The sequence below is a fragment of the Nylanderia fulva genome, unplaced genomic scaffold (genome assembly GCF_048542155.1).
Source record: "Nylanderia fulva isolate GAGA-0341 unplaced genomic scaffold, ASM4854215v1 Scaffold10, whole genome shotgun sequence".
Lineage (NCBI taxonomy): Eukaryota > Metazoa > Arthropoda > Insecta > Hymenoptera > Formicidae > Nylanderia > Nylanderia fulva.
Genome location: NW_028189193.1, coordinates 1,761,748 through 1,785,524, shown reverse-complemented (window position 1 = coordinate 1,785,524; position 23,777 = coordinate 1,761,748). Strand labels below are relative to the sequence as shown.

The 23,777-nt window shown below is 32.2% G+C and overlaps 4 protein-coding genes across 5 annotated transcripts; 2 read left to right on the top strand and 2 right to left on the bottom strand.

Annotated features, from left to right (window-relative positions):
• Window positions 1-9: 9 nt before the first annotated feature.
• On the top strand, window positions 10-3,270 carry Uev1A (Ubiquitin-conjugating enzyme variant 1A). Its single transcript, XM_029319511.2, has 4 exons — window positions 10-333; window positions 753-895; window positions 1,293-1,418; window positions 1,509-3,270. Exons 1-4 carry the CDS (start codon window positions 309-311, stop codon window positions 1,647-1,649), a joined length of 435 nt encoding a protein of 144 aa, XP_029175344.1. The 5' UTR covers window positions 10-308; the 3' UTR covers window positions 1,650-3,270.
• Window positions 3,271-3,789: 519 nt separating this feature from the next.
• On the bottom strand, window positions 3,790-6,950 carry Cyt-c1 (Cytochrome c1). Its single transcript, XM_029319466.2, has 8 exons — window positions 6,666-6,950; window positions 5,694-5,744; window positions 5,325-5,473; window positions 5,096-5,228; window positions 4,838-5,002; window positions 4,458-4,571; window positions 4,223-4,357; window positions 3,790-4,157 (listed from the first exon to the last, which is right to left on the bottom strand). Exons 1-8 carry the CDS (start codon window positions 6,735-6,737, stop codon window positions 4,047-4,049), a joined length of 930 nt encoding a protein of 309 aa, XP_029175299.1. The 5' UTR covers window positions 6,738-6,950; the 3' UTR covers window positions 3,790-4,046.
• Window positions 6,951-7,646: 696 nt separating this feature from the next.
• Window positions 7,647-15,555, top strand: tral (LSM14 family protein trailer hitch). 2 transcript variants are annotated; one of them, XM_029319465.2, is made up of 7 exons: window positions 7,647-7,885; window positions 9,349-9,503; window positions 9,632-9,932; window positions 11,449-11,641; window positions 11,902-12,210; window positions 12,448-12,624; window positions 13,010-15,555. In XM_029319465.2, exons 1-7 carry the CDS (start codon window positions 7,765-7,767, stop codon window positions 13,296-13,298), a joined length of 1,545 nt encoding a protein of 514 aa, XP_029175298.2. In that variant the 5' UTR covers window positions 7,647-7,764; the 3' UTR covers window positions 13,299-15,555. The 2 variants fall into 2 exon arrangements, with proteins under 2 accessions (XP_029175298.2, XP_085338389.1); XM_085482263.1 differs by having other exon boundaries at window positions 7,648-7,885; window positions 9,632-9,827.
• Window positions 15,102-20,053, bottom strand: LOC146725221 (15-hydroxyprostaglandin dehydrogenase [NAD(+)]-like). Its single transcript, XM_085482265.1, has 7 exons — window positions 19,896-20,053; window positions 18,953-19,116; window positions 18,452-18,578; window positions 18,233-18,339; window positions 17,760-17,933; window positions 17,402-17,556; window positions 15,102-17,073 (listed from the first exon to the last, which is right to left on the bottom strand). Exons 1-7 carry the CDS (start codon window positions 19,921-19,923, stop codon window positions 16,842-16,844), a joined length of 987 nt encoding a protein of 328 aa, XP_085338391.1. The 5' UTR covers window positions 19,924-20,053; the 3' UTR covers window positions 15,102-16,841.
• Window positions 20,054-23,777: the final 3,724 nt, after the last annotated feature.

The window sequence follows — 23,777 nt, the reverse complement described above, 5'->3', positions numbered from 1 at the left end:
TCTAGAGTGCGACTAGTCCGTGACGTGAGAGAGAGACGGGGCGATCTCTCGCGGAGCGCGGAGGTTGGCTGAAATTTTGCGCAAAGTGTATTTTCGGTAGTAATCGGGGTGTGCGATAGCGCGAATATTTGGCTCGGCCAGGACACCGCGACGACATATCCCCGGGTGATGAGAAGCGCACGCCGCAGTTAAAAGCCGCGCCAGCCCCACGTGTGTGACATCTCGCCGTGCGCGCGTTCGCCCGCCTCTCGCACTTCATAGGGATAGGGAGAAAAAAAAATACGGCGCTTCGCAGAAATACAGAGATCATGGCGGTGCCCAACACCGGTGTAGGTGAGTTATTTTGCCGAGCGATCGCGAGCGCGCGCGCCGAAAAACGCGCTCTCGAGCCTATTTTTCATTAATTCGCGATGCGTGATTATTCGGAGAATCTCGAGGAACCGGGATATCCTCGCTCGCGTACTTCGCGGAAACGCGAGTTGACAGCGGATGTCGCGGGGTATCGCCTCGTATTTCTCGCGGGAGATCTCGCGACGAGACACGGGGATCCTCTCCGTCGAGATCTCTGTTTCTCTTACCTCGATCCGGCTTCCACGTCGCAAATTAACGTCGAGATTCGGTGGTGCTGAGAGGTTAACCATGCTCAATGCCCGCTTCGATCCATAACCTCGTATCGAGCGCGTAATCGTCATATTTGTCTCAGCTGTCACGATGAATTTCAGCCCGATTCTAAGCCGTGAATCTCGTTTCAGTCGTGCCCCGAAACTTCCGACTCTTGGAAGAACTGGAGCAGGGCCAGAAAGGTGTGGGCGATGGCACGATCAGTTGGGGTCTGGAGAATGATGATGACATGACCCTCACACATTGGACTGGCATGATAATTGGACCACCTAGGGTAAGATACCTTCCATCAGTGTTATTTCTCCCTCGCAATTGTAGTACGAATTTTTGTCATTTTTTTGTACTGATATAAATACACTCGTGCCAATTTTTCTGCAGAAAAGTTGAGCGACATTATCTGATCAAACTGAAATAAATCTGAAGTTCTTGTTACGTCAGTAATCAATTGCGATAAAAGATTTCATTTGTGTTAATTAACTGTAATTTACAACAAAGAGATCGTAGATGTGAAAATATACTTTGCTATTAATATATAAATTATAATGTATATTATACTATGTAGAGAAAATATGAATTTCGCATTCGAGCAAAAAAATGACTATAAAAATTGATTATATCAAAATGGATGATTGTAAAAAATATATTTAGTGTACATTCACACATTTTTTTAGACGCCGTATGAAAATAGGATGTATAGTCTGAAAATTGATTGTGGTCAAAGATATCCAGATGATGCACCTAATGTAAGATTTTTAAGCAGAATCAATATGAATTGCATTAACAGTGCTACTGGAGCTGTAAGTATATAAGATTGTTATGTGACATTTATAGTGAGATAAAAATATATATATATATACTTAGAATAACAAATAAAATTTGCATACAAGGTGGATAATCGCAGCGTACCAGTCCTTGCAAAATGGCAACGAGAATATACAATTAAAACAGTTCTTCAGGAACTCCGTCGTTTGATGACGTTGAAAGAAAATATGAAACTTTCTCAGCCTCCCGAAGGCAGCACTTTTTAGCCTACCCATACAAACAGAGACATCTTCCTTTTTGCAATAGCACGAGGCGAGATCTATAATGAAGGTACCAAATGATATTAAACTGGTGCCCGCTAAAAATATATGTTTAAAAAGAAACAAAAAAACACGAAAAAAACAACTTTGTGAAAGAAAGGAGGTAATAGCTTGGAAAGTTGAATGAATGTGCCGAGTTTATGTATAGATAGAAAAGTTAATAAGATATTTGTGCTGTGACACAACTATGTCTAAAACTTTCTTTATCAGAATTCTTCATTAAAAATGTAGCATCCTTCTCACATAAATTCCAATTAATTTTGCAAATATACAAATCATATGTGCGTAAGATAATAATTCAATTCACATATGATTTAATTTATAGGAACTCTGCTCCAGCTTTTCAAGCTAGTACAATGTAAAGCGAAAAGATCATATTTTGAATCTTACAACCGAAGACACAGACTGTGTAATAAAATGAATAATCAGTAAGAATATATAACTTATGCCTTTAAAGTTTTTTAACGAGATGAAGATAACGTCTGGTATTGTGAATCATTTTAAGACTTCTTCTGTTTGCGCATAAGTGCCATTTCATCTCTTGTGGAGGTGTCTCTCACTCGATAATGTTGTAGAAAATTTGTAAATTCCAAATCATAAGTCTGTACATTCATTTTACTTTTCCATGCTGCATACCATTTAAACTGGCGATCTTAGACGAAATAACGTGCATATATTGGCAATTTTGTCCTAGAAACGGCCTCTCACATTAAACGAATTACGTTTTGTAATCGTCGAGATGTCGCTCCGTAAATGAAACATACGTAAATGTTTGATTTGTAATATCTCATATGATGAATGATACATAATGTTGTATGGCAAAGTACATCAACGTATGAAGCAACGTGAATGAGATCTTTTATTTAGTATCATATTTGAATATATGTGTATTGAAAACTATCCATATATGTATGTATATTTGATTATAACTATTAAAATATAATGCAATTAGTATGCAGATCAGGCTTCATGATTGATGTATTATGAATACAATTATTTTAATTATAATTTTACTACAAATTATTAAAAAAATCATAGAAAACTTCTAATTCTTAAACACATGTAAAATACACAAGCTGCGTATTCATTGTTACAAAATCAGATTTATCTCACCTTTAGTGCAATTATAATTATAAATTATATGCATTATATTACTGGAAGAGAGAGTCGAATTGTATGCAGCCTATTGATGATTCCCGATAAATGACATGTTATGTTCCAGCAAGAGCATAATTATATATAATATTATTATGATGTCGTCTTGAGATTTATATCGTCCAATTAATCGAAAGGATATCTTTATACCCTAGACTAAAGCAAATGCCACCAAAGTAGATTTCGAAATATCTTTCACATTTGTGTAATTAAAAAATTTTCAATTACCCAAACGTGCAACGCATACACGTGGAATATGCATACCTCTTTGTCCGCTTTGCATTTCAGTATTACACTATCGATAATATAATAGTGTAATTTAAAAATCATCCTATTGAAAGAGTAATGAGTCAAGAACTCCATGTGGACGAAATCAAGCTTAAGGAGAATAAAATGATTTCCTTAGAAATAAGCGTTGCTTTTCTTTTTTTACCCTTATATGCTAATGGTCTTTCTTTTTAAGTCTTAAACAAATCAATACATCATTAAAATCAAACAACTTTATATATATATTTAAAGTTGCAAATATTCCTTTTCATATGTTTGAATAAATTTTGAAAACATACTTTTACTTATGCGACTTTAGAAAATGCTTTAAATAAAAATATGTAATAATAAAATTTAAAGCAATTTGTAAGAAATGATGGAATACAAAATCCATACATAAACAAAACTCAATATAAATTTAAGTACATTTATAAATATTTCAATCTGCAAGAGAAGAGAGAGATTAAAGGATATATTTTAATTTTATTGAATATATTATTTCTATTGATTTTTAGTAATGATTTTAAATATGTGTATGTATGTGTTCTTTAATCTCTCTTACAGATTGAAATATTCATAAATAATGTACTTAAATTTATATTCTGCAAGTTTTGTTTAAATATTGTCAATTGCATTGTACATAAACATATTAAATAAATGGATGTTCTTTATGTTTAACAATTTATTTAAATCAGACGATGGACTCCATTTATATAGCTATGTACAATGTATAATTTAATTAAATTTGGTGATGACAAATTGACAATTCAACTCACATGTCAAATGCTATATGAATAAATTTGAATCTTCAGAAAGGAGCCATAACTTGCCGGATACATTGCTTAAATTGTGAAACTACATTCCGATACCAGCGCAATAGCTAACATCGCCGAGTTAATTTCCAGCACGAGCTATAGCTAACTATTTATATTTTTTAGGAATAAACATTAATTTTGTGCTCTTTATAGTCGTCCATTTGTGTTTTTTGAAATAATATGAAGCAGCAGTGAGAATTCCCAGTATTCCAATAGCCTAAATAAATAATTAAAGTAATTGAGATAAGATACATTAAAGTAAAATTATGATTTTCAATTTACCTTGATAGCCATTCTTTTTCTATCATCGTACTCATGATTGGCAGTCCACATTAGGAATGTGGTAATATCTTTTGCTACTTGAGAGGCAGTTGCAGGAGTACCATCTTCATATTCCAACACTTCGTCATAAATAGCCTATAAAAAATTCGAATTATATATATTTTCTTTTCTTTTATTTAAAACTTAAAATCTTGCTAATTGTAACACTTTACATCAAAAAAATTATATGACTTACCTGTGCCATACCAATGGCACCGCCTAAGAAATATGGATTGAAATATTGTCCCTCTCTCAATGTTATACCAGCTGGTGGATCACAGTATCCAGTCAATAAAGAGAAAATGTAGTTCTGAAATATTTTTTAAATAAAAATTATTTGTATTTTTTAATATTCAAAATAATTTCAACATATATGTCTAATTATATGTATATAATTATTCCAAGTTTAATTATACATATGTATATAATATTTCTAAAATCATGTATACATATGATTTAAAAATTTTAGAAAAGAAATTAAAATCAATCTTTTTAACAAAATTTTACACATAAAAGAAATTGTTATAGATTTAATTGTATCTTTTCTCTTTTTATAAAGACTAAGAAATAACTTACTTCTCCATTATGCCTGGCGTTGAGTATGTAAGATAGATCAGGTGGATAAGCACCATTGTTCGATGCTCTGGCAGCTTCTTCATTTGGATACGGAGATGGTACATAATCAAATAATTTTCCTGGGCGTTTATAATATTCTCCTGTTTCATTAGGGCCATCTTCTATCTATTATCATAAAAAATACATAAACTATTACATTTTATGTTCTATAAAGTTACATACATAAAACAATTTCTTGTAATTGATATTAAAATATACCAAGACTTCTTCTGCGAGAGCTTTGGCTTCTGCTTCAGTGTGAGTAACATCAACAAGGTGACGGTATGCAACATATTCCAAACTGTGACAAGCTGCACACACATTCTTGTAAACTTCCCATCCTCGTCGCATGCTATAAAATAAAAAAATTAATTAGTAACAATAGAATAATAAAAAATAGAATTAATAATAATAGTATTGTGACTAATATTATGCTAAAAAATTGTACCTAGCATGATCCAGAGAATTAAACAATCCATAGAAATCCCACTTATATGTTGGTGGATGAGCTATCAAATCACTAGCTCTTACTGAGCTATCTAAAGCATAGATGAAGGCACTGATGCCTCCGGCTGTCACTCCTAAGCATGTTAATAACTGTAATTAAAAATGTTATAGGTATTACTATTTGCTTTCTTGTAATATAGTTTATATAATGTCACTGGCACATGTTACATAATAATATTAGTTTAGTGAAATAAATCAACTACAAATTCTCTAACTTACTATCAATACATGTAGTTTGCAAAAATTGTTTCTGATAAATGAGGAATAGGACAAGGTTGGAATATCTTCGAGATAAATCAAATTCACATACCACTTTTCGACCCCTAGACCAATCTTTCACAGTAGTAGAGAAATTGTTGGTCTGTAGAAATAAAATTCAAAGTTTAAATAACATAATATACAGTGCATATAACATTTTACAAAAATAGGGGAAGACAAATACTCGCTTACTGCTTTATTGTATATGTTTACCTTTATTATATATTTCTATTTCTCTTTTCTCACCACTGATCAATTTGATTTTTTATTTCAATTATTTTAAATTTATAAATATCTTTTATTTATATATTTCTCACATACCTATTATTTATATGTAGATCAACTGTAAACTGAATTGTATGCAATTAAGTATACTCTCTGTTAATCAAGTCAAAGATACATTAATACTTGCCGACAAATAAAGAAATTTGAACTTGCAAGTATTACATTTGTTCAATTTTTGTAAATATTACTGCGATACAATGAAATCAGAGAAAGAATATGTGTGATACAGTAACAAGTATAACACTCGATTCAAAATTGACAATTATGACAATTCGACGATACATTTGTTCTTCCAATTGCTTATATATAAGATTATGTTATGCATATTAAGTAATTCATCGTGACAGCGTGTACGATAATACACATTCACCTGCGTCTTCACCACGCATTAAAGCTACATATCAGCAACACATGTTTATCATGGCAGCATCTCGATTTTTGGTATTACATAACATCTGTTAAAGTATCGTCGAAATCGTCACGGGATCGCGGTCGCGCGACGTCGCACCCTTCGTCGGCGTCCCGACTTCGCGCGAACGTCCCGTGGGATGTGAAAATACGAAAAATCCTGCCGTGACAGTGCAGCCGACAGTCGCCCACGAGTTGCCCTCGACGAGAGCCCTCAGGTCAATATCGGGTTACGTTTGACATTCGAACTGTCACGATTTCCTACGTGAATTTTCGCGCAAAAAATATCGACGGACATCGCCGACGACGCCGGCTCACGTCGTTCACTTACCTGGCCGATCAGGGTGCCGTAATTCGGCTTTAAAAGACCCGATTTACAAATCCGACCTAACGTCGCCGCCATGTTGGCCAGAGGTGCAATAACGTGCGAAGGGTTGCGCACTAGAGTCAGATGAAGGGTGCGTTGTGTCTTCGACGAAAATTCGCGACCCTCGCAAAAATCCTTCCGCGATTATTTCGATTTTTTTTCGCCGATCACTCCAAGAGAGCTTAAAAGGAGTCGACGGATATATCGAGATGAGGAGAACTCTCGAGATCGAACTCACGCAGGGCTGCCAACATAACCGCAAACGTCACATGTTCAAATCGGCTTATTTTTCGCTCCATTATGACTAATATATAGAAAATAATATAACTTATGTACATAATATGTGCGCAAATATTTTTTTTCTAATTTTATCTTTTCGAGTTTCCTCCCTTCTGTATTATATATTCATTATTTCATCAATTTTATCTTTTTTTTCCTATCTAATTTTCTACACGAAAGTTATGTCGATTTCAAAATTATCCTTTTATGTGTATGATTATATTTTTATTAATATTATATATATATATATATATATATATATATATATATAATATAATATATAATATATGTATACAAAAATATCTTCTATTTATTTTTATCTTATTTCTTATATCAAAATTATGTCGATTTCAAAATTATCCTTTTATATGCATCATTATATATATTTATTTATTTATTTATATATAAAAATTATTCATATATATATATATATATATATATATATGTAATAATTATATAACCACAAATATATTTGTTGATATATATACAAAAATTGCCGCCAACATCACACATGTCACGATTTGGACAAGTCTGGACGCTCGACCAATCGGAAACGAAGGGAGCTTCGCTGCGATTGGTCCCCAGTGTCGCGACGCTCGCGTTAAAGACTTCCCCTAAATCCGGTGGCGGAGTGGGGAAAGCCGCGTCGCGCGCATGCGCGTGCGCGTTAGCGCTCTCCGACAGTCCGCCGTCGACCATTGCTGTCAGCTGGAGAGTCTCGTCAGATGGTGTCGCGAATCCCGTAATATCACATCGATCAGTGCGTGACGGAGCCAGAATCAAGATGAGCGGTGGTATGCCAGAGCTGGGCTCGAAGATCAGCCTGATCTCGAAGGCGGATATTCGCTATGAGGGCCGACTATTCACCGTCGATCCACAGGAGTGCACGATCGCCCTGGCTAACGGTGAGTGGAATCGACGGGAATCCAAGATGGAGTCCCGGCCGCGCCGCATCTCTCTGCCATGCACGGAATCCGTCGCCAACGCCACCGAGAAAAAAGTATTCTCCCTTCGAATTAATATCCCTGTTTCCTTATTAGAGTCTCTCTCCTCTCGCGAAGAATCTCTCGGGATAAATTTCACCGGCGTAATTCCGTTCGATTTCAAATACTTCATTATATATATATCGCGCGTAAATTTTACGACTCCTCTGCGACTCGTCTTACTTTCGCGGATAAACACGCGAGAGGTCATCTTCCCGTCCGATCGGATCGAGCCGGTTTCGTTCTTTGTTCGAAGAGCAACCCTCGTCGAGGCCACTCGCGCGCGAGATTAACGATGACAATTCTCCGCGATTCTTCCGCTTCGGAAAAACCGCTCCGTTTCATTGTGAAGCGATTCGGCCGGCGGACATATCGCGTCGCAAAACAATCGGGGTCGCGGTGACCCCGGACCCTTCAGACTCAACGAAAGTTTTTCCAAAAGACACGCCGGTTTCGAAAGCTTCCTTCGTGATCGCAAAGTCCGAATTTCGCTGAATCTAATCGCCCGCGGCGTCGCATTATTTAATCTGCATATTTGGAAACTTCGTTTGATATCACAATCATCGAGATAACTGTTAAAGCTTATTCAGTCATATATTCCGGTTACGATAAATTCAGGTGATTATTTGGCTGCTAATGAAAATTGTAAATTGTTGCATTTTTTTATATCATGATGATGATTATATTTTGATAATTTTCGATTATAGTGAGTAGAGATGATAAATTTAGTAAATCAAAAAATTTATGCAAATTTTTTGGATTTATAATTTGTTGTAATATTATTTTAAAAGTTGATTTATTATTAATATGTTATCGATGAATTTTGAGTTTGAATATGGTATGTGTAACGTTCATATGTGGAATGTTTGTCTTTTTCTTTAGAATGTTTACATGTCCTTGATTTCCTTGTTTCCTTAGATCCAACATATAGGCAAATGACTTTGGAGTATCTCGAATCTGATGAACAAATATTATTCTTGGAAATCTCCTATATTGGATTTATATATTTTTTCTGTATGCGCTACATGAGTAGTTATAAGAAAACTTGAATAAAATTTTATAAAATATTTATAACAGAAAATTTCTCTCTTTGAATGATACTAATTAATGTAAAATAAAATAAAGATTTTATACAAATAAATTATTGCAATACAAAATAATAGCGCTGTTAGTATTAAATAATTTTTAAATATTATGGATATTATTTTATTATTTTAAATATTACTTTTTAAAAAAGAGAAGCTATTTTAATTACTTTAAAATAATTTAGATATATCTCTGACTATTATAATAAATCTTTCAATATTAATATAACAAGAGAGATTTAATTGCAATATTTCTTTAATTGCCAAAACTTGAAATAAATTATTTATTGTTTTTTTTAGTGCGCTCTTTTGGTACTGAGGACCGAGAAACTCAACTTCCTGTGGCACCACAAAATCAAGTATACGAGTACATTCTGTTTCGCGGATCTGACATCAAAGACATCAGAGTTGTCAACAGTGTTAGTTCTATTCCCAATGATCCAGCTATTATGCAGGTAATTATTTTAGCACATTTCTATATTTCTATTATTTGTAAAGAAGCATTCTTAAATTTAACACAAACACAATGTGCCTAATGACAGTTGAAATTATTTATATTATATTATAAATGCATTTTGTTTAGATGACAGTACAGCCATCTATGGGGCAGCAATCGTATCAACCACAGCCTAATTATGCCCATCCAATGATGAGCCAAATGGGCCCAATGGGTGGCCAATATGGAGGTCCCTATGGCATGGGTTTGCCAGCCATGGGTCCGGTAATGGGAATGCCAACCGCAACTAGAGATCCTCGAGGAACAAATAATAAACAGCCAAGTGAGTTGAGCTTGGGCTCTGCTGAACCCAATGCCATCTCTATCCCAAACTCACTGTCAACGGCCAATATCGACCCATTACCAAAAGATCAATCTCTGGAAGATGGTAAACTGTTTTTGCTATGAAATATCCCTTGCCTTGCTGGCATGCTTCTTGCTGCTCCTGCTTTGGTAATGCCTGCAAAACTTTTTTATATGGAGCTTTGTTTTATTATAAATTGGAATAAGATGTATGAGAATTTATGTATGTATATACGACGATACACTTTAAAAGTATCTTTTTATATTTATGATTAACTTTAAAACAACGAATTTTAAATTGTCAGCTCTATTAACTATCCACTCTTACACGCTATTATTTCTAGTATTCTGCAAGCTTTTTTGCATCTATCTGTTTTTTATATATGTATCTTAAAATATTAATTGCATAAATATTGCTTTGTACTTTTATGCATGATAAAATTTCTGTTTTTTCAAATCTTAATATTTTGACAAATTTTGAAAAATATTTTTAAGGGCTTATATCTACTTGTGTGGTTGAAAAAAACATGTATTTTTAGGAATTTTTTTTCAACTGAAAGATTTTTGAAAATAAATGATTAATCATTCAAGTATATATATTTTGAAGATTCTATAGTATTTTTTTTATTACAAAATATAAAAAACAAAAAGATATCAGCGATCTCTCCGAAAGTATTTATTTGTAGTGATCACTGTAGCGTTGAGATCGTTTATCTGAAATGAAAAATTTGAGCGAATTTAGTTAGTATATTAGTTTATCTAGTGCCCGATCGTTCATTATTTCGAAAAATTAATTTGGGAGAAAATGGCGGTTGTTTAAAGTTAAAGTATCGATTTTCGACTAAAAAATCGTTCATTTTTATCTGTAAAAAAACTACGCAACGAAAAATAAAAAGCAACGATCGGGCACTAGATAAACTAATATACTAACTAAATTCGCTCGAATTTTTCATTTTAGATAAACTAGCTCAAAGCTACAGTAGTCACCGCAAAAAAATACAAAAAAGATGCTCTCGGGAAGATCGCTAATATCTTTTTTGATTTTTAATATTTTGTAATTAAAAAAATGCTATAAAATCTTCAAAATGTATACATTCGAATAATTAATCATTTATTTTAAAAAATTTTTCAGTTTAAAAAAAATTCCTAAAAATACGTTTTTTTGACCTCACAGGTAGGTATAGCTCCTTGGTAGTAGCTATTTAAATGTTGCACATTTGTATAAACTTTTATATGTATAATTCAATATTTTTACATTTTATAGTTTTTAATGCATGATATTTTTTGCATATGCATTTTTCGATTTTATTCCATTTATTCCTTTATCAAAACCAAAAAAAAATAGCAAGAACAGTCATAATGACCAGTAATAATAATTGAAAAGTCCTCGAGAGATTTCTTTTACATTCATATACGCGAAACTTTTGTAGAAGTATACAATCTTTTATTTAAAGTAGGGAATGAAAAAATTGTTTTTATTTTCTTATATACTAAAGTTTCGTGTGGAATTAAGAATGCTTAAACATCTTCAGTCTGCTATTATTGCCCTTTTATATTAATAAAAATATACATTACTTGATGCATTTATTTGGAAATAACAGGTGTATTAGATCTCATCAGTGGTGGTTCCCGTTCTACTACTCCTACATCATCCTTATTGACGAGGAAAAGTCCAACTATGGATCAAGGTATTCAGGTAGGACATGAACAGCAATCGCAACAGAGTAACATTGGAAAAATGAATGATAAGTCAAACATTAGGACCGTCCAACCACCTCGTCGAGACCATGACAGGTAATTACTATAATTTTTATCTACGAATTTATCGATTTTATATAATAAAACTATAAAGAATTACTAATAAACAGCTTTATTTGTTTAGAATTGATATTAGAAATATGATTACATTTATAACTTTTTATACTTTATTTTTAATTATTATTTAATGCTGGATTTTTAGTCACAAATTTGGAATTTAATTACTTATTTTATATATACACACATTTATTACTGTTATTAATATTGTTTGATAACAAATTTTTTAATTTTAATAGAACATCTTTTAATAGCCACGGAGGCGCTAAGGGTAATATGGGCATGTCTCAATACAATGATGGAAAGAGGGATATGATGAAGCAAGATGGCCAGAACCAAGGTCATGGCCAAGGTGGACGAGGCAACCGTGGTCATCCCCAAGGTGGTTGGGTGAATCGTGGTAACATGAGAGGTAGAGGAGGAAATAGAGGACGTGGTAATTTCCGTACAATTCAAGCAGGCAACGCTGGTGCCAAGCCTAAGAATACACTCAAATTTGACAACGATTATGATTTCGAGCAAGCCAATACTGAATTCGAAGAATTGAGGTAAGAATAAAGTGTTTATGAATAAAGTGAATAATTAATTCTGCATGGTTATGTGCCGGATTCATTTCAAGTAATTGTTGAAATGACCAATGTGAATACCATGCAAAAGTAAATCAATGTGAATTTAAAGCGGTCATATATCATCACATATGAATTGCTTACGCGTCACATTAACAACTCGATAATAATAAAATTACTTTCAATGATATAATAAAATATATTGTTCATATATTTCAGGTCGCAATTGGCAAAAACGAAAATTGATGGTGCTGACAATGAGAAGAAAGACGATAGCGGGAATGAAACAGGCGCGGGTGAAGGTGAACCCGAAGAAGAACCGGAGATTGTTCACTATGATAAATCGAAATCATTCTTTGATAATATTAGCTGTGAAGCTGTCGAAAGGAGTAAAGGGTAAGTGTTATTAAGAATGTCTAATAGATACAATTACAATTAAGAAAAGTCAATCATCACACAGCATCAACGCACGCGTATACTTATTTAAAAATTTATTAAAAATATCTTTAAAAATTTGATAAAATATTTAAATCTAAGTTCCTCTAAGTTTATTTTAATTCAAATATTTTCTCAAATTCAAAATTTATTTTTTTTTAAGTTTTTAATTTTTTAACTTTATTTATTTTTTAGATAAAATTGTTACATTAAATTTTTTAATTATTTTCTCATCTATATATATATATATATATATATATATATATATATATATATATATATATTAATAAAATAAATAAAAAACTTAAAAAAATTAATATAAAATTTTGTGATACTTAATATAAAGGCGATTCCAACGCACGGATTGGAGAACGGAACGAAAGCTGAATTCGGAAACGTTCGGCGTGGCTTCCACGAGACGCGGAGGATTCCGCGGGCGTGGTTATTTCACTCGTGGAATGGGAAATATGTACAGAGGCAGTGGTGGTGGTAACCCCGGTTTCCGGGGTGGCTATCGAGGTAGCAGGGGCGGTAATCGGAAGCCACCTAATCAACTACAGAGTAATACGGTGAGTCAAAATCGCGCGACCAACGAACAGTCTGCCTCCCAATCGCAGACGAATTTAAATATTTAAATATAAAGGAAGAATGTAATTTGTCACCGGTACGGCGTAAAAGAGTATAAATAATATGCCGCGGAGTATATGAGCGAGATGCGCTGATACATATAAGTATTGAACTATAGATATTAAGATTTTTACGATATGTGGTCTACCGTTATGGACTGATTTGAGTTAGAATTTGGCAATCGAATAATAAAAGATACACGCGGCTGGCGTAAAATGTAGATTATATTGTATAAGGAAGCGCGCCTTTTTTTTTCTTGCAAGCGCCGAACCGGTGGTTACGTGTGGAGTTAGATGACAAGAATCGCACATATGGACGTTTCTGGCGCATGACTCTTTGCATCGATATTTTGCGACTAGATGATCGAGGAAGGTACTTTTAGAGATAAATTTTCTTACCGTTTAGTCGACAATGATCACGATGAGTTGGTGTCGAGAAAAAAAAGTATTTTGTCAGGGAAGCAAAGTCAATTACAACTAAAACGTTGTTCTTTATCTTTCTTCTTTTTATATTGATACTTATTTGTGAATTCGGATACGTAAAAGAATTTGAGAAAGAAAATTATTTGAGAAGAATAGTCATAAGTTTTATTTGAAGTATGTCTCTGTTGATAAAATTCTTAATGGGATAATCTGAAGCCATACTTTAAACAAATTAGTTTGTAATTAGTTAAGGAAAAATTGTACAATTCGATCGTGATCATTATTCAGTCCGGTTTTCTCAAGACTTGACTATAAATAATTATGGAATGGCTTTATGATGATGGTGACTTGATGATACTGGTCGTTATGGAATAGTTGGTTTGTATCCGTATATCGGAAGTGAATGGCAATAGACGATGCATAAAAGTACTTTCTCGTCAAAGTATGTAAAAATCGATTATCGATATCTAATTGCATTTGTCGAGAATAGAAATATTGTGAAATATATAGTACAAGCAAAATTTGGCAACAAAAAGATATACCCTTTTATTTTTTGTTTTTTTTTTTTGAGCGTACGCAGACAAAATTCTTCGAGTGCTTAGCATGAAGTTCATGTAAACATATAATTTTATTAAGGTGGATCAGTATATAATAAGTGGGGAAAATGAGGGGAAAACCAATTTATACAGAATTTTTCTATTATTAAATTGGAAGCTTGCGGTCTGTTTACTCTTTCTTTGTATGATCTGCGTTTAGAATAATGAAAGCTGTAAGCGTCAGTCGTATTGTTGTAAGTAGCTAAGTTCTAAATCATGTTACATTATTGTCATCGTGCAACTAAGGATTCCTCGATTGCTCTAGAATAAAAAATTGGACTCTAAATTCACACTATATTTGAATGATAAATTATATAAAATTTATAATTTATGATGTACCTATTAAAATTGATATTCTTCAAAGGTTCACATATTATTTATAATTATATCTGAAATCAATATTTTACCAATTATATATATATGTATCTTTTGATTTTTTCTTTTTGAAACTAATAATACACACTCAGGAAGAAATCCTTATATTCAATATACATATATGTGGAGCAAAAACAATATATTTAAATAATTATTTATGTAAAATAACATACATGTATATTCGAGTAAAATCGTAATTATTTAATTAAGTTTTATTTTACAAATTTATTCAATCGTTCTGGTTTTGAAACAGAACAGTTATTGTATGCGTAAACGACGAACTGTGTTTGTACGCGTATAAAAGTGAATCGTGGCAAAAATGTCCAAAGCGTTAAACGCAGAAAGATTATTTTTGTCATTGCAATTCGATTGTAATCGACTATTCACGCTTTCGAAGAATCCTTTTTGATACACGACGATACTGCGCGTAGAATTGTGTTAAATGGCGATACGAATAAGACTAAAAAACATGATAATGTCCTTAAAGATATAAGACGTGGAAGAAACAAAATAAGAATTATTTGCGACTATTATTTTTCTATGGCTCGTACAGAGTCCAACTCATACAGATATTATATAAATACATACATACACACATAACTTGAAATTTATATAACTGATAAGCAAATTTCCAATAAGCTGTCAGAGGAAACACAGAGTAAAATAAAAAGAATCATAGGAAATATAATAAAACGAAATACGCGAATAGAAAGAAATATAGTGGTGAAAAAATTTAATTTTAAGTTTCATGCCTTGCGCATGTTAAAAGAATAAATAATAAAACATAAATATACGCGAGAAATAAATTTTTGTTTTGTACAGCGGATATATTGTGATTCCCGATGCTGAATAATATTGAACTGATGAAATAACACGTCGTCGTGTCATTTCCAATTTCCTACGCACTTCTTTCCAGTTAGTACTCGAGTGTGAAATAAAAAAAAACTTTTTCGTTTCCTCACGAAATTATAATGTCGAGAAAATATTACTGTAAAATATTCATACAGATCCTTCTCTTGTGCTTCCTCTTTTTGATGAATGCGTGAGTTTTACGAATTTAAATGCCGGATTACATGAATTTAAAGAAGCGACTTGAGATGTGTAAAAGATAAGTGTTGTGCTGTTTTCAAAAAAGGAGAAAAGACATACTTGGATGTAAATAGAATTATATAACGTCTTTATACACGTAGGACCTTAACGTATGTTAAATACAAGGCTATCGTGTGCTTGATAATACTGAAATGTGCTGCGTATTACATACGATGTGATTAAAATGTGCGTAAAAAATGGCGTCTTCCACGCGCTACATCCAGTGTTTTTTCAAATGCTTGATAAGCGATACAAACTAGAGTGATTTATTATCGTCCTTTCAGATTAACAGGTCGCGTTAGTTTATCACGTGTCGGACGTACCGAGAGCAATTATGTCTTTCTATTTCTGCACATATGGACTTGTGTTTTTATGTTTTTAAATGACGCATTTAAATGACTCGAAAGTGATTGTCGTTAACATGCACACTGAAACTTTTAGTATCAAAGTAATTGAGAGAAATTCCAATGTTCCTCTATTCATAACGAATTTGAAAGTTTACAGGATATAAGGAAATAAGTAAAAGTATTCGTACGAATCTATGAAATTTGCTTGGGATCTTATTTCTATGTATCGATATTATTTTTCAAATCATTTATTATAAATTTTATCACAAAAATATCTATTATATATAATCTGACTTTTCGTTAAAAAAAAAATAAACTCAGATACGTATACAATGTGCCAGAAAATTTATGAAAGAAATATAAACTATTGCGCGAATACAGTCAAATGGCAGAAGATGCGCGTGAAATTATATAATATTATATAATAGTATTATATGATATTATATAATAATAATAAATATATAATTATATAATATAAAATAATATACGGAGGATGCGTGATAATCGCGAAAGAACAGATCTTTTGCGAGCTTATCACGACTTTTCGCTTCGACTGCACTTCCATCACTTTCGCGCTTTTGATTATATTTGTGTGTGTGAAATGTCTTCATCGAAGTCTCGACGAGTGACGACGCGTCCGCCACGTGGACGTCGCGCGAAAAGATTCTTGACCCTAGAGTAGAGCAAGAGAGAGATCACGATGTCGAGCCCTTGTTTAATTATCAGGCACAGCTCATCAGGCCTGTTCTACTGTTGTCGCAGACTTCCCTTATCGCGCGACCTCTCACGACCTTAGTGTCGACGTACGAAAAGTTGTTCTTGTAGTGTCGGCGTAGTGTTTGCGGATTCGGCACGTAAATCTCGTAAGGCGCTCTGCCGTTCTCGATTACCCAAATACTGCCGGACTCGCCGGTCCTCAATATTGTCATTAGACCCTGCGCGACTACATAAGGTCTGGAGAAAAGAACAATACGATTAAATAACGAAATTACATTGAGAAATTTATCTCTCGAGTTAGTGATTACACGTAACCACCGAAGGAGAGATAAGTCATGTTTTACTACAGGATCGGATTTACAAGCTAAACGCGAGCTACATCTTCACGTTAGGAAGAGGAAACTCATGTCTCGGCACTCGCGGGAGCTTAGAGAAAAATACTTGTAAATAATTTAATTGATTGCGATTAAAATATTGCACAGCGAGCATAAATCCAGCGCTCTTATATCCAATTCATCTATCATGTCGATGATGTAAAAGACAATAGAAAACTGATATAACTTACGTCTGTATCGAGAATTGTTCAAGACTTTTAACGAAATCCGCCTTCATAACTCTGGAGAGTAATTTGTTGGGGCTGTCTATCGTCAGGGCGGTTTCCGTCAGTCCTGGACACAAAGTTATTACGGAAACACCGGTCTTCTCGTAGTTACAAGGATCCTGTCCAAAAGTATAATTGAATTCGTGAATGATGAAAATTAAAGACTTTGATATCTCTAATCATTTTTAAAAGATCCGTTCTAACAAATGATAGTATAAATTGATCACAAATTTTATTCAAATGGCAACTTGTACTTGTTTGAATAATTGAAACACTTATAATTGTGTTTAATTTTATTTATATAGATATAAAATACAATTACCGAAAGAGATTCCGATAGACCAATGACGGCGTGTTTCGTGGCAGTATAAACCGGAAGCTGGGCCGTGTTTCGAATATCCGTGTGTTGGCTCACGTTCACCAAAATACCACCATGACCACCCGTATCTCTTCTCATGTATTTCACGGCTAACATTGCAGTATTGATCATGCCACCCTATAATAAGATATATTAAATTATTTATTTAAAATCAATTCTTCGATTTTTACTATTACTCTTATTTATTAATAACCTTTATTTTCTAATCATTTTATTGCTTATGCGCAATGTGCTTACGAAATGATTTTGTAACAATCTTGAAGAGCTGATTGTAGTGTAAAAATATGAGATACTCAAGGTCTTAGAAAAGTATCGTGTAAGAGCACAGGGTAAGGAAATGATGAAATTAAAAAATTATCATTAATGACATTAATAAATTACTAATAAATCAATAGATTGTTATTAATGATACTCACAATATTTATCGCGATTTCCTTTTCCCATCTTCGCTCGTCCAAAACCCCAGCGTTGTTAATTACGATATCAATGCTTCCCAACAGCGAAGATGCTTCTTCGAAAACGTCTAAAATTGATATAGCAGACGCAAAATAAGATAATATTCGATGGGAGGTCCAGTGATTATAATGTCCAAATAAACATCCGTACGCGATTTTAGAGTATTGCCTCATATTTACCAGTCATTTGCTTGTGATTAGATACGTCGGCCTGTATAAAGTATACCTTCTTTTCGCCGTAAGATTTTTCGATACCAAGTGCGATTCGTTTGCCGGTTTCAGCATCGATGTCCAATATAATTATTTTCTGCAACAAATATGAATAAAAATATAATATATATAACAAAATTATAATACATATATAAATCAATATACATTTTGTAGATTTAATAAGTAGATGAAAAAGAATAGCTTTACATTTATATTTAGATATATCATTTTTAATTTATACAAAATATTAATTGTTCTAATTTATAAAGATATTTATATAAAAAGACACATTTATAACGAAAAATTCAAGGTTTATATAATAAATAATAGATTTTATATATACATACATGATTTCATGTATCATTATAGATTTTTTTATAAATTATATATAAATATTTTTATAGAGAGAGGCACAATTTTTTTAAGTCTTATATTATAATTTTGTTTAATTATTTTAATGATTATGCTTACATTTGCTCCATGCTTTAAGAAGTTGTTGAGGAAAGCGTTACCCAATCCTGCTGCTCCGCCAGTTATTAAAACATTTTTCGCAGAAACTATGCAATTAATTGCTTCTATTTCCTTCGCTCTTTCGGATGCTGATGAACGTCGGCGAAGTGTTGGCGGATTGGGATCTATAATATAAAAAATTTACTCAATAAATTAATAAAATTAATTTTAATATATTGAAATAATCACAGCAATTAATATTTCTTTATGTTATTTAAATTATTTTACATTTATATTTATTAATTATATGAAATTAAATGTATAGATTTCTTTTAAAAAATTGAAACAAAAAGGCAATTTATATTTTTTAGCAAAAATTTGTTTATTATTTTAATATTTATTGCATAATTATCTATTTATATAATAACTATGTCTAGATCATATATTTCATGAAAAAATTAATAGCCTTTCCAATTTTAATTCTTTTTGCAAGGATTAGTCAAATCTATATATTTTACTTCTAACATTTAAGATTTAATAAATACAATAACTTACATTTTTATTCATTTATATATATATATATATATATCATTAATGAAATACTGCAGCAAAACATTTATCAAAATGTTCAAATGTATCTTTAATAAATTTTTCATTTTTTCGTAACTTAAAAAACATCCGATTCTTTCATTTATTAAAACTTTTTAATACTTAGATACTTTCTCCACTGAACATTTATTTAACTTCGCAAAAGAACAATCTGTTGACAACGGTTTTGCATTTTTTAAATAAATATCACATAATTTTCGTGCGATTTTTTAAAGCATCTCGAAAATCCGAAGAATTTCACAATATTTAAAAATCCTTTTTTTATATTGCACATTTTTTTATGTCGAGGTACTTTATCGAATCGCAAAATGCCTTCGAAATACGGTAGATCTCGTGGTGTAAAGATCAAACCTACCCATTTTCTTCTCCGTATACGAAACCATTATGAATACTTTAAATATAAACACAGCCAATTTTCGAAAAGCTTAATTTATGAAGCAAAACGTTGAAACTAGAAGAATCGAGAAGAACTCGTGCTAACACGTACGTTTTGACTGATCTTCGAGACGGTCCTCCAAGTATTTATATAAGCAGCAACGTGGGATTCTCCACGATACCGCGACTTTCTTCGTGGCGGGGCTGTTCAGATGGACTTTGAATTAAGCGTAGATCGAATGATTAAGATCTCTCAAAAAGAAGATTTTTTATTAACTTTCCTGTAAAAAATTAATATCAATAATTTCAGAAACTTAAAAATTGACTATTGCTCTGCATTTATCTGATGTACTTATTCAACAAAAAATGTTCGAACAAATACATTAGATTGATTAAATAAGAAATGTTGTTAGATTCATTAAATTAATAATTTAATTTTTCTACGAAAAACCTTTTTTAGATTTTATCATGACAAATAATTCAGTAATACTTAATAAACTTATTTTATATAAAATAGACCAAAATATTGAAATATTGAAGATTATTATTTTCGATAGTTATGTTTTACGATTTTTAATCATTAACATTAATCACGATTCTACGCTTTTTCATTGTCTCTTGCTTATCTTCTCTTTTGCTAGACTAGCCAGATACTTTCTACGTCTTTCTCTTTTCGCGCCGCGCTCTTGATAACGCTTCCCCTAATTAACCCCTTCTAATTAATCGCGTCGCGTCGGCAACCCGCTTTCCGATACTGAACATAAATCGAGAAACTTTTTTAAGCAGTTATACTTTTCCTTTTACTTGAGGATAATAGCGGTATAGTCATTATATCGCAGCAGGTCGTGATCCAAGTAATGCGTCGCATTAGGTGATTGTGTTCTCTACAATTATGTGTTTGCTTTTCATTTCGTTGCATTATTAGCAGTACGTTTCACTATAAGAGTATAAGAGAATATTAATTTAGCGATTAAAATGTCTATAATGCGAAATCCATAAAATTTCTAATCATTAATTCATCCTTTAAAGGGATATATCAGCAGTTTGTCTAGTCCATTCATTACTTATAAATGCTATTATTCTTGTTTAGTTTTAGCATTATACAAGCGATATTTAAGAAAAGGCTATTAAATATTTTTAAAATAATATAATAAAAAATGTCAGCATAAAATATACTAGAAATGCGGTCAAATGTTCTAGCCAAGAGTAAAATTAAAATTTATTAAAACGCACCCCAACTACGTGCATTTAAAAAATTTTTTTCACGAAATATTTGTTTTGTATATTTTATCTCACCCCTGCGAGCTTCTATTAATAAAAAGTTATGACAGCTACGGGACGCAGAGCTGGCTGGTAGATCATACATTATATTCGCAGCACGAGGTGTGATGAGGAGAAATATTTTCCCTTTTTCCAGTCTTGTGCAGATAAATAGCTCTCATAAACAATGTGTATCTTCATAATACTTTTAAATTACTTCTCGTTCTTGACCCCTTAATAGTTCTCCATTCATCTTTGACACAATTGCAATATCTTCTTTCGTTTTCTATAAAATATAAACATACGTACATCATATTTTAAATAAAAAAATACAAGAAACTTCAACTAAAACAGATCTTATAAGAAATGATTGCATTCGATATCTTTATATCAATTAAAGAAACAAGCTTAAACAGCGTGTTTTATTGAAAAATGATAGAGTAATGTCATATATGACGCAAATTGCATACTATATATTTATAAAATACTATATATTTATATAATATAGCATATATAGTTCGTAAAGGTCAAACCCAAAGCTAACTATCTGTTCCGGGTATTTAATATGCGATGATCATCTTGTGTGATAACTTTTGATTGACGAATCCGAACTGCGTTCGCATAATTGCATTGCCGCAATGAACATGAAGAGCAGTGCGCAATAAAAAATCATCGATCGCCTTATCGTCGTCAGTCGACTAATCAAATGTAGCTGACCTTCCGTGACCTTACCATTTAGTGCATTCTTTTTGCATTCTCGAGTTCGCGAATACAGATATACAGATAACGAGAAAATTCAGAAAAATCGATGTTATAAACAGTTGCCGAATAAGGGTGAGCTTTTATCTAATTTTTACATAATTATACTTCTATATATATTTATACATTGAATCTATATATTAATATATGTATAGGTTTGATATTTGTTAAAGTCACTGGATCGAAGTCTTCTTTTTATCTCTTTTTTTGGTCAATTTATTAAATATGTATGCATAAGAGTTCAAGACCAGAAGAGAGACAACGCGAAAAAAGAAGCTGATAATCGCTGCATTCCTGCAATATTTTCAAATTATCTGGCGCTTATCACCGATTGCTCGTGCATCGGCAAACTTAATTAGAAATAACGCACTCGGTGCAGTCGTGTGGCACAAAGCAGTGATAACAGCTTGACGTGCGCACAGCTCGCGCTCGCTACGTCTTATCAATAGAAAAAATGCACTTAACGTCCGGTCGGCGTCGTGCCGACGATAAATCAGCAAAGAAGGAATCCACGAGGAGGAATCAGCCTCGAGCAGATGATAGAAACCGGCATGAGTCGGATTAAATCGAACTTTACTCCGAATCGAAAGAAAAGTAATTGCTCTTTTATGATTTTTGCTTAATTATCATATTTGCTTAATTATCACGTCATATTACGCATGGTAAAAATGCGAGACTCTCTCTCTCCTTTGTATGCGTTTATGCATTTATCTGCATCAGATTCGGAGGTGCAACAGTTTACCAATACATTCACGTACATCTACATAAGATTATTGTTTAATTGCTATGCAGTTAATATCTGGCTCCACGACTGCAGTTTGTGGGTTATTATTTATGTATTATTATCATTAAACGTAATTTTTTTTACCAGTGGCAGATTATTTTACATATACGCGCACGTAAGTATATATTTTATTTATGTATAGTTTTAGATATTATATAGATTCAATGTTTGTGTATTATGTGTTTTATATATATATATATATATATATATATGCATTTTTCTGCAAATCGCCTTTTATAATTAATATAAATCATTTAAAAACGCAGTCAAAGGCTCTGGTAATAAATATCCATAAAATCAAGAAAACGGACTAATTAAAAGCCAGACGTACAGATTCTTTTTCTTCTAAAGAAATTTATTACTGATTACTTAGATAATCGCAAATTTATCTAACAATAAATAATCGCGCCTGGCTTTTAATTAACTCGTTCTCCCGATTTTGTGGATAAATTATTTATTACAAAACATTATTATACAACATATCTGGTTCTCAAAAAATGGAAAAGATACATATAACAATAAAAAACATTACAAGTGATCGAGATAAAGAGATATATAACAAATTTTTATTTTATTCCTTTCTAATTTCAAAGTTATTTTCATTTTATTGTTATATGTATATAAGTATTTTTTACAAATACTTACAAATATTTTACATCATATTAAAATTTCTATTAATCAATAATTGATTTATTGAACAAAATACTTTATAAAATATAAACTATAATCGATATTATTTGTTATATGATCGATGTGAAATATTTAATTTTCGATCAACTTCGTATTAATCTTCCTTTACGTCGATCTCGGTTTTCTTCTGCGGTAGAGTGTCGGGAAGCTGCACTTCGTAAACTGGTTTTCCATCCTCGCTAATCCACACGCTACCATTTTGCGCGCAACGAATTACATATATCAATCCATGAGCAACGCTATCCACCCTATTGACAGATTTTAATTTTATTATCTTATTCTATAAAACTTTCGCACTCATTAGAAAAATGTGGATTAATGGTGAATTAATCCATATCTTTTCTAATTAATAATCTTACCTCTGAGGTT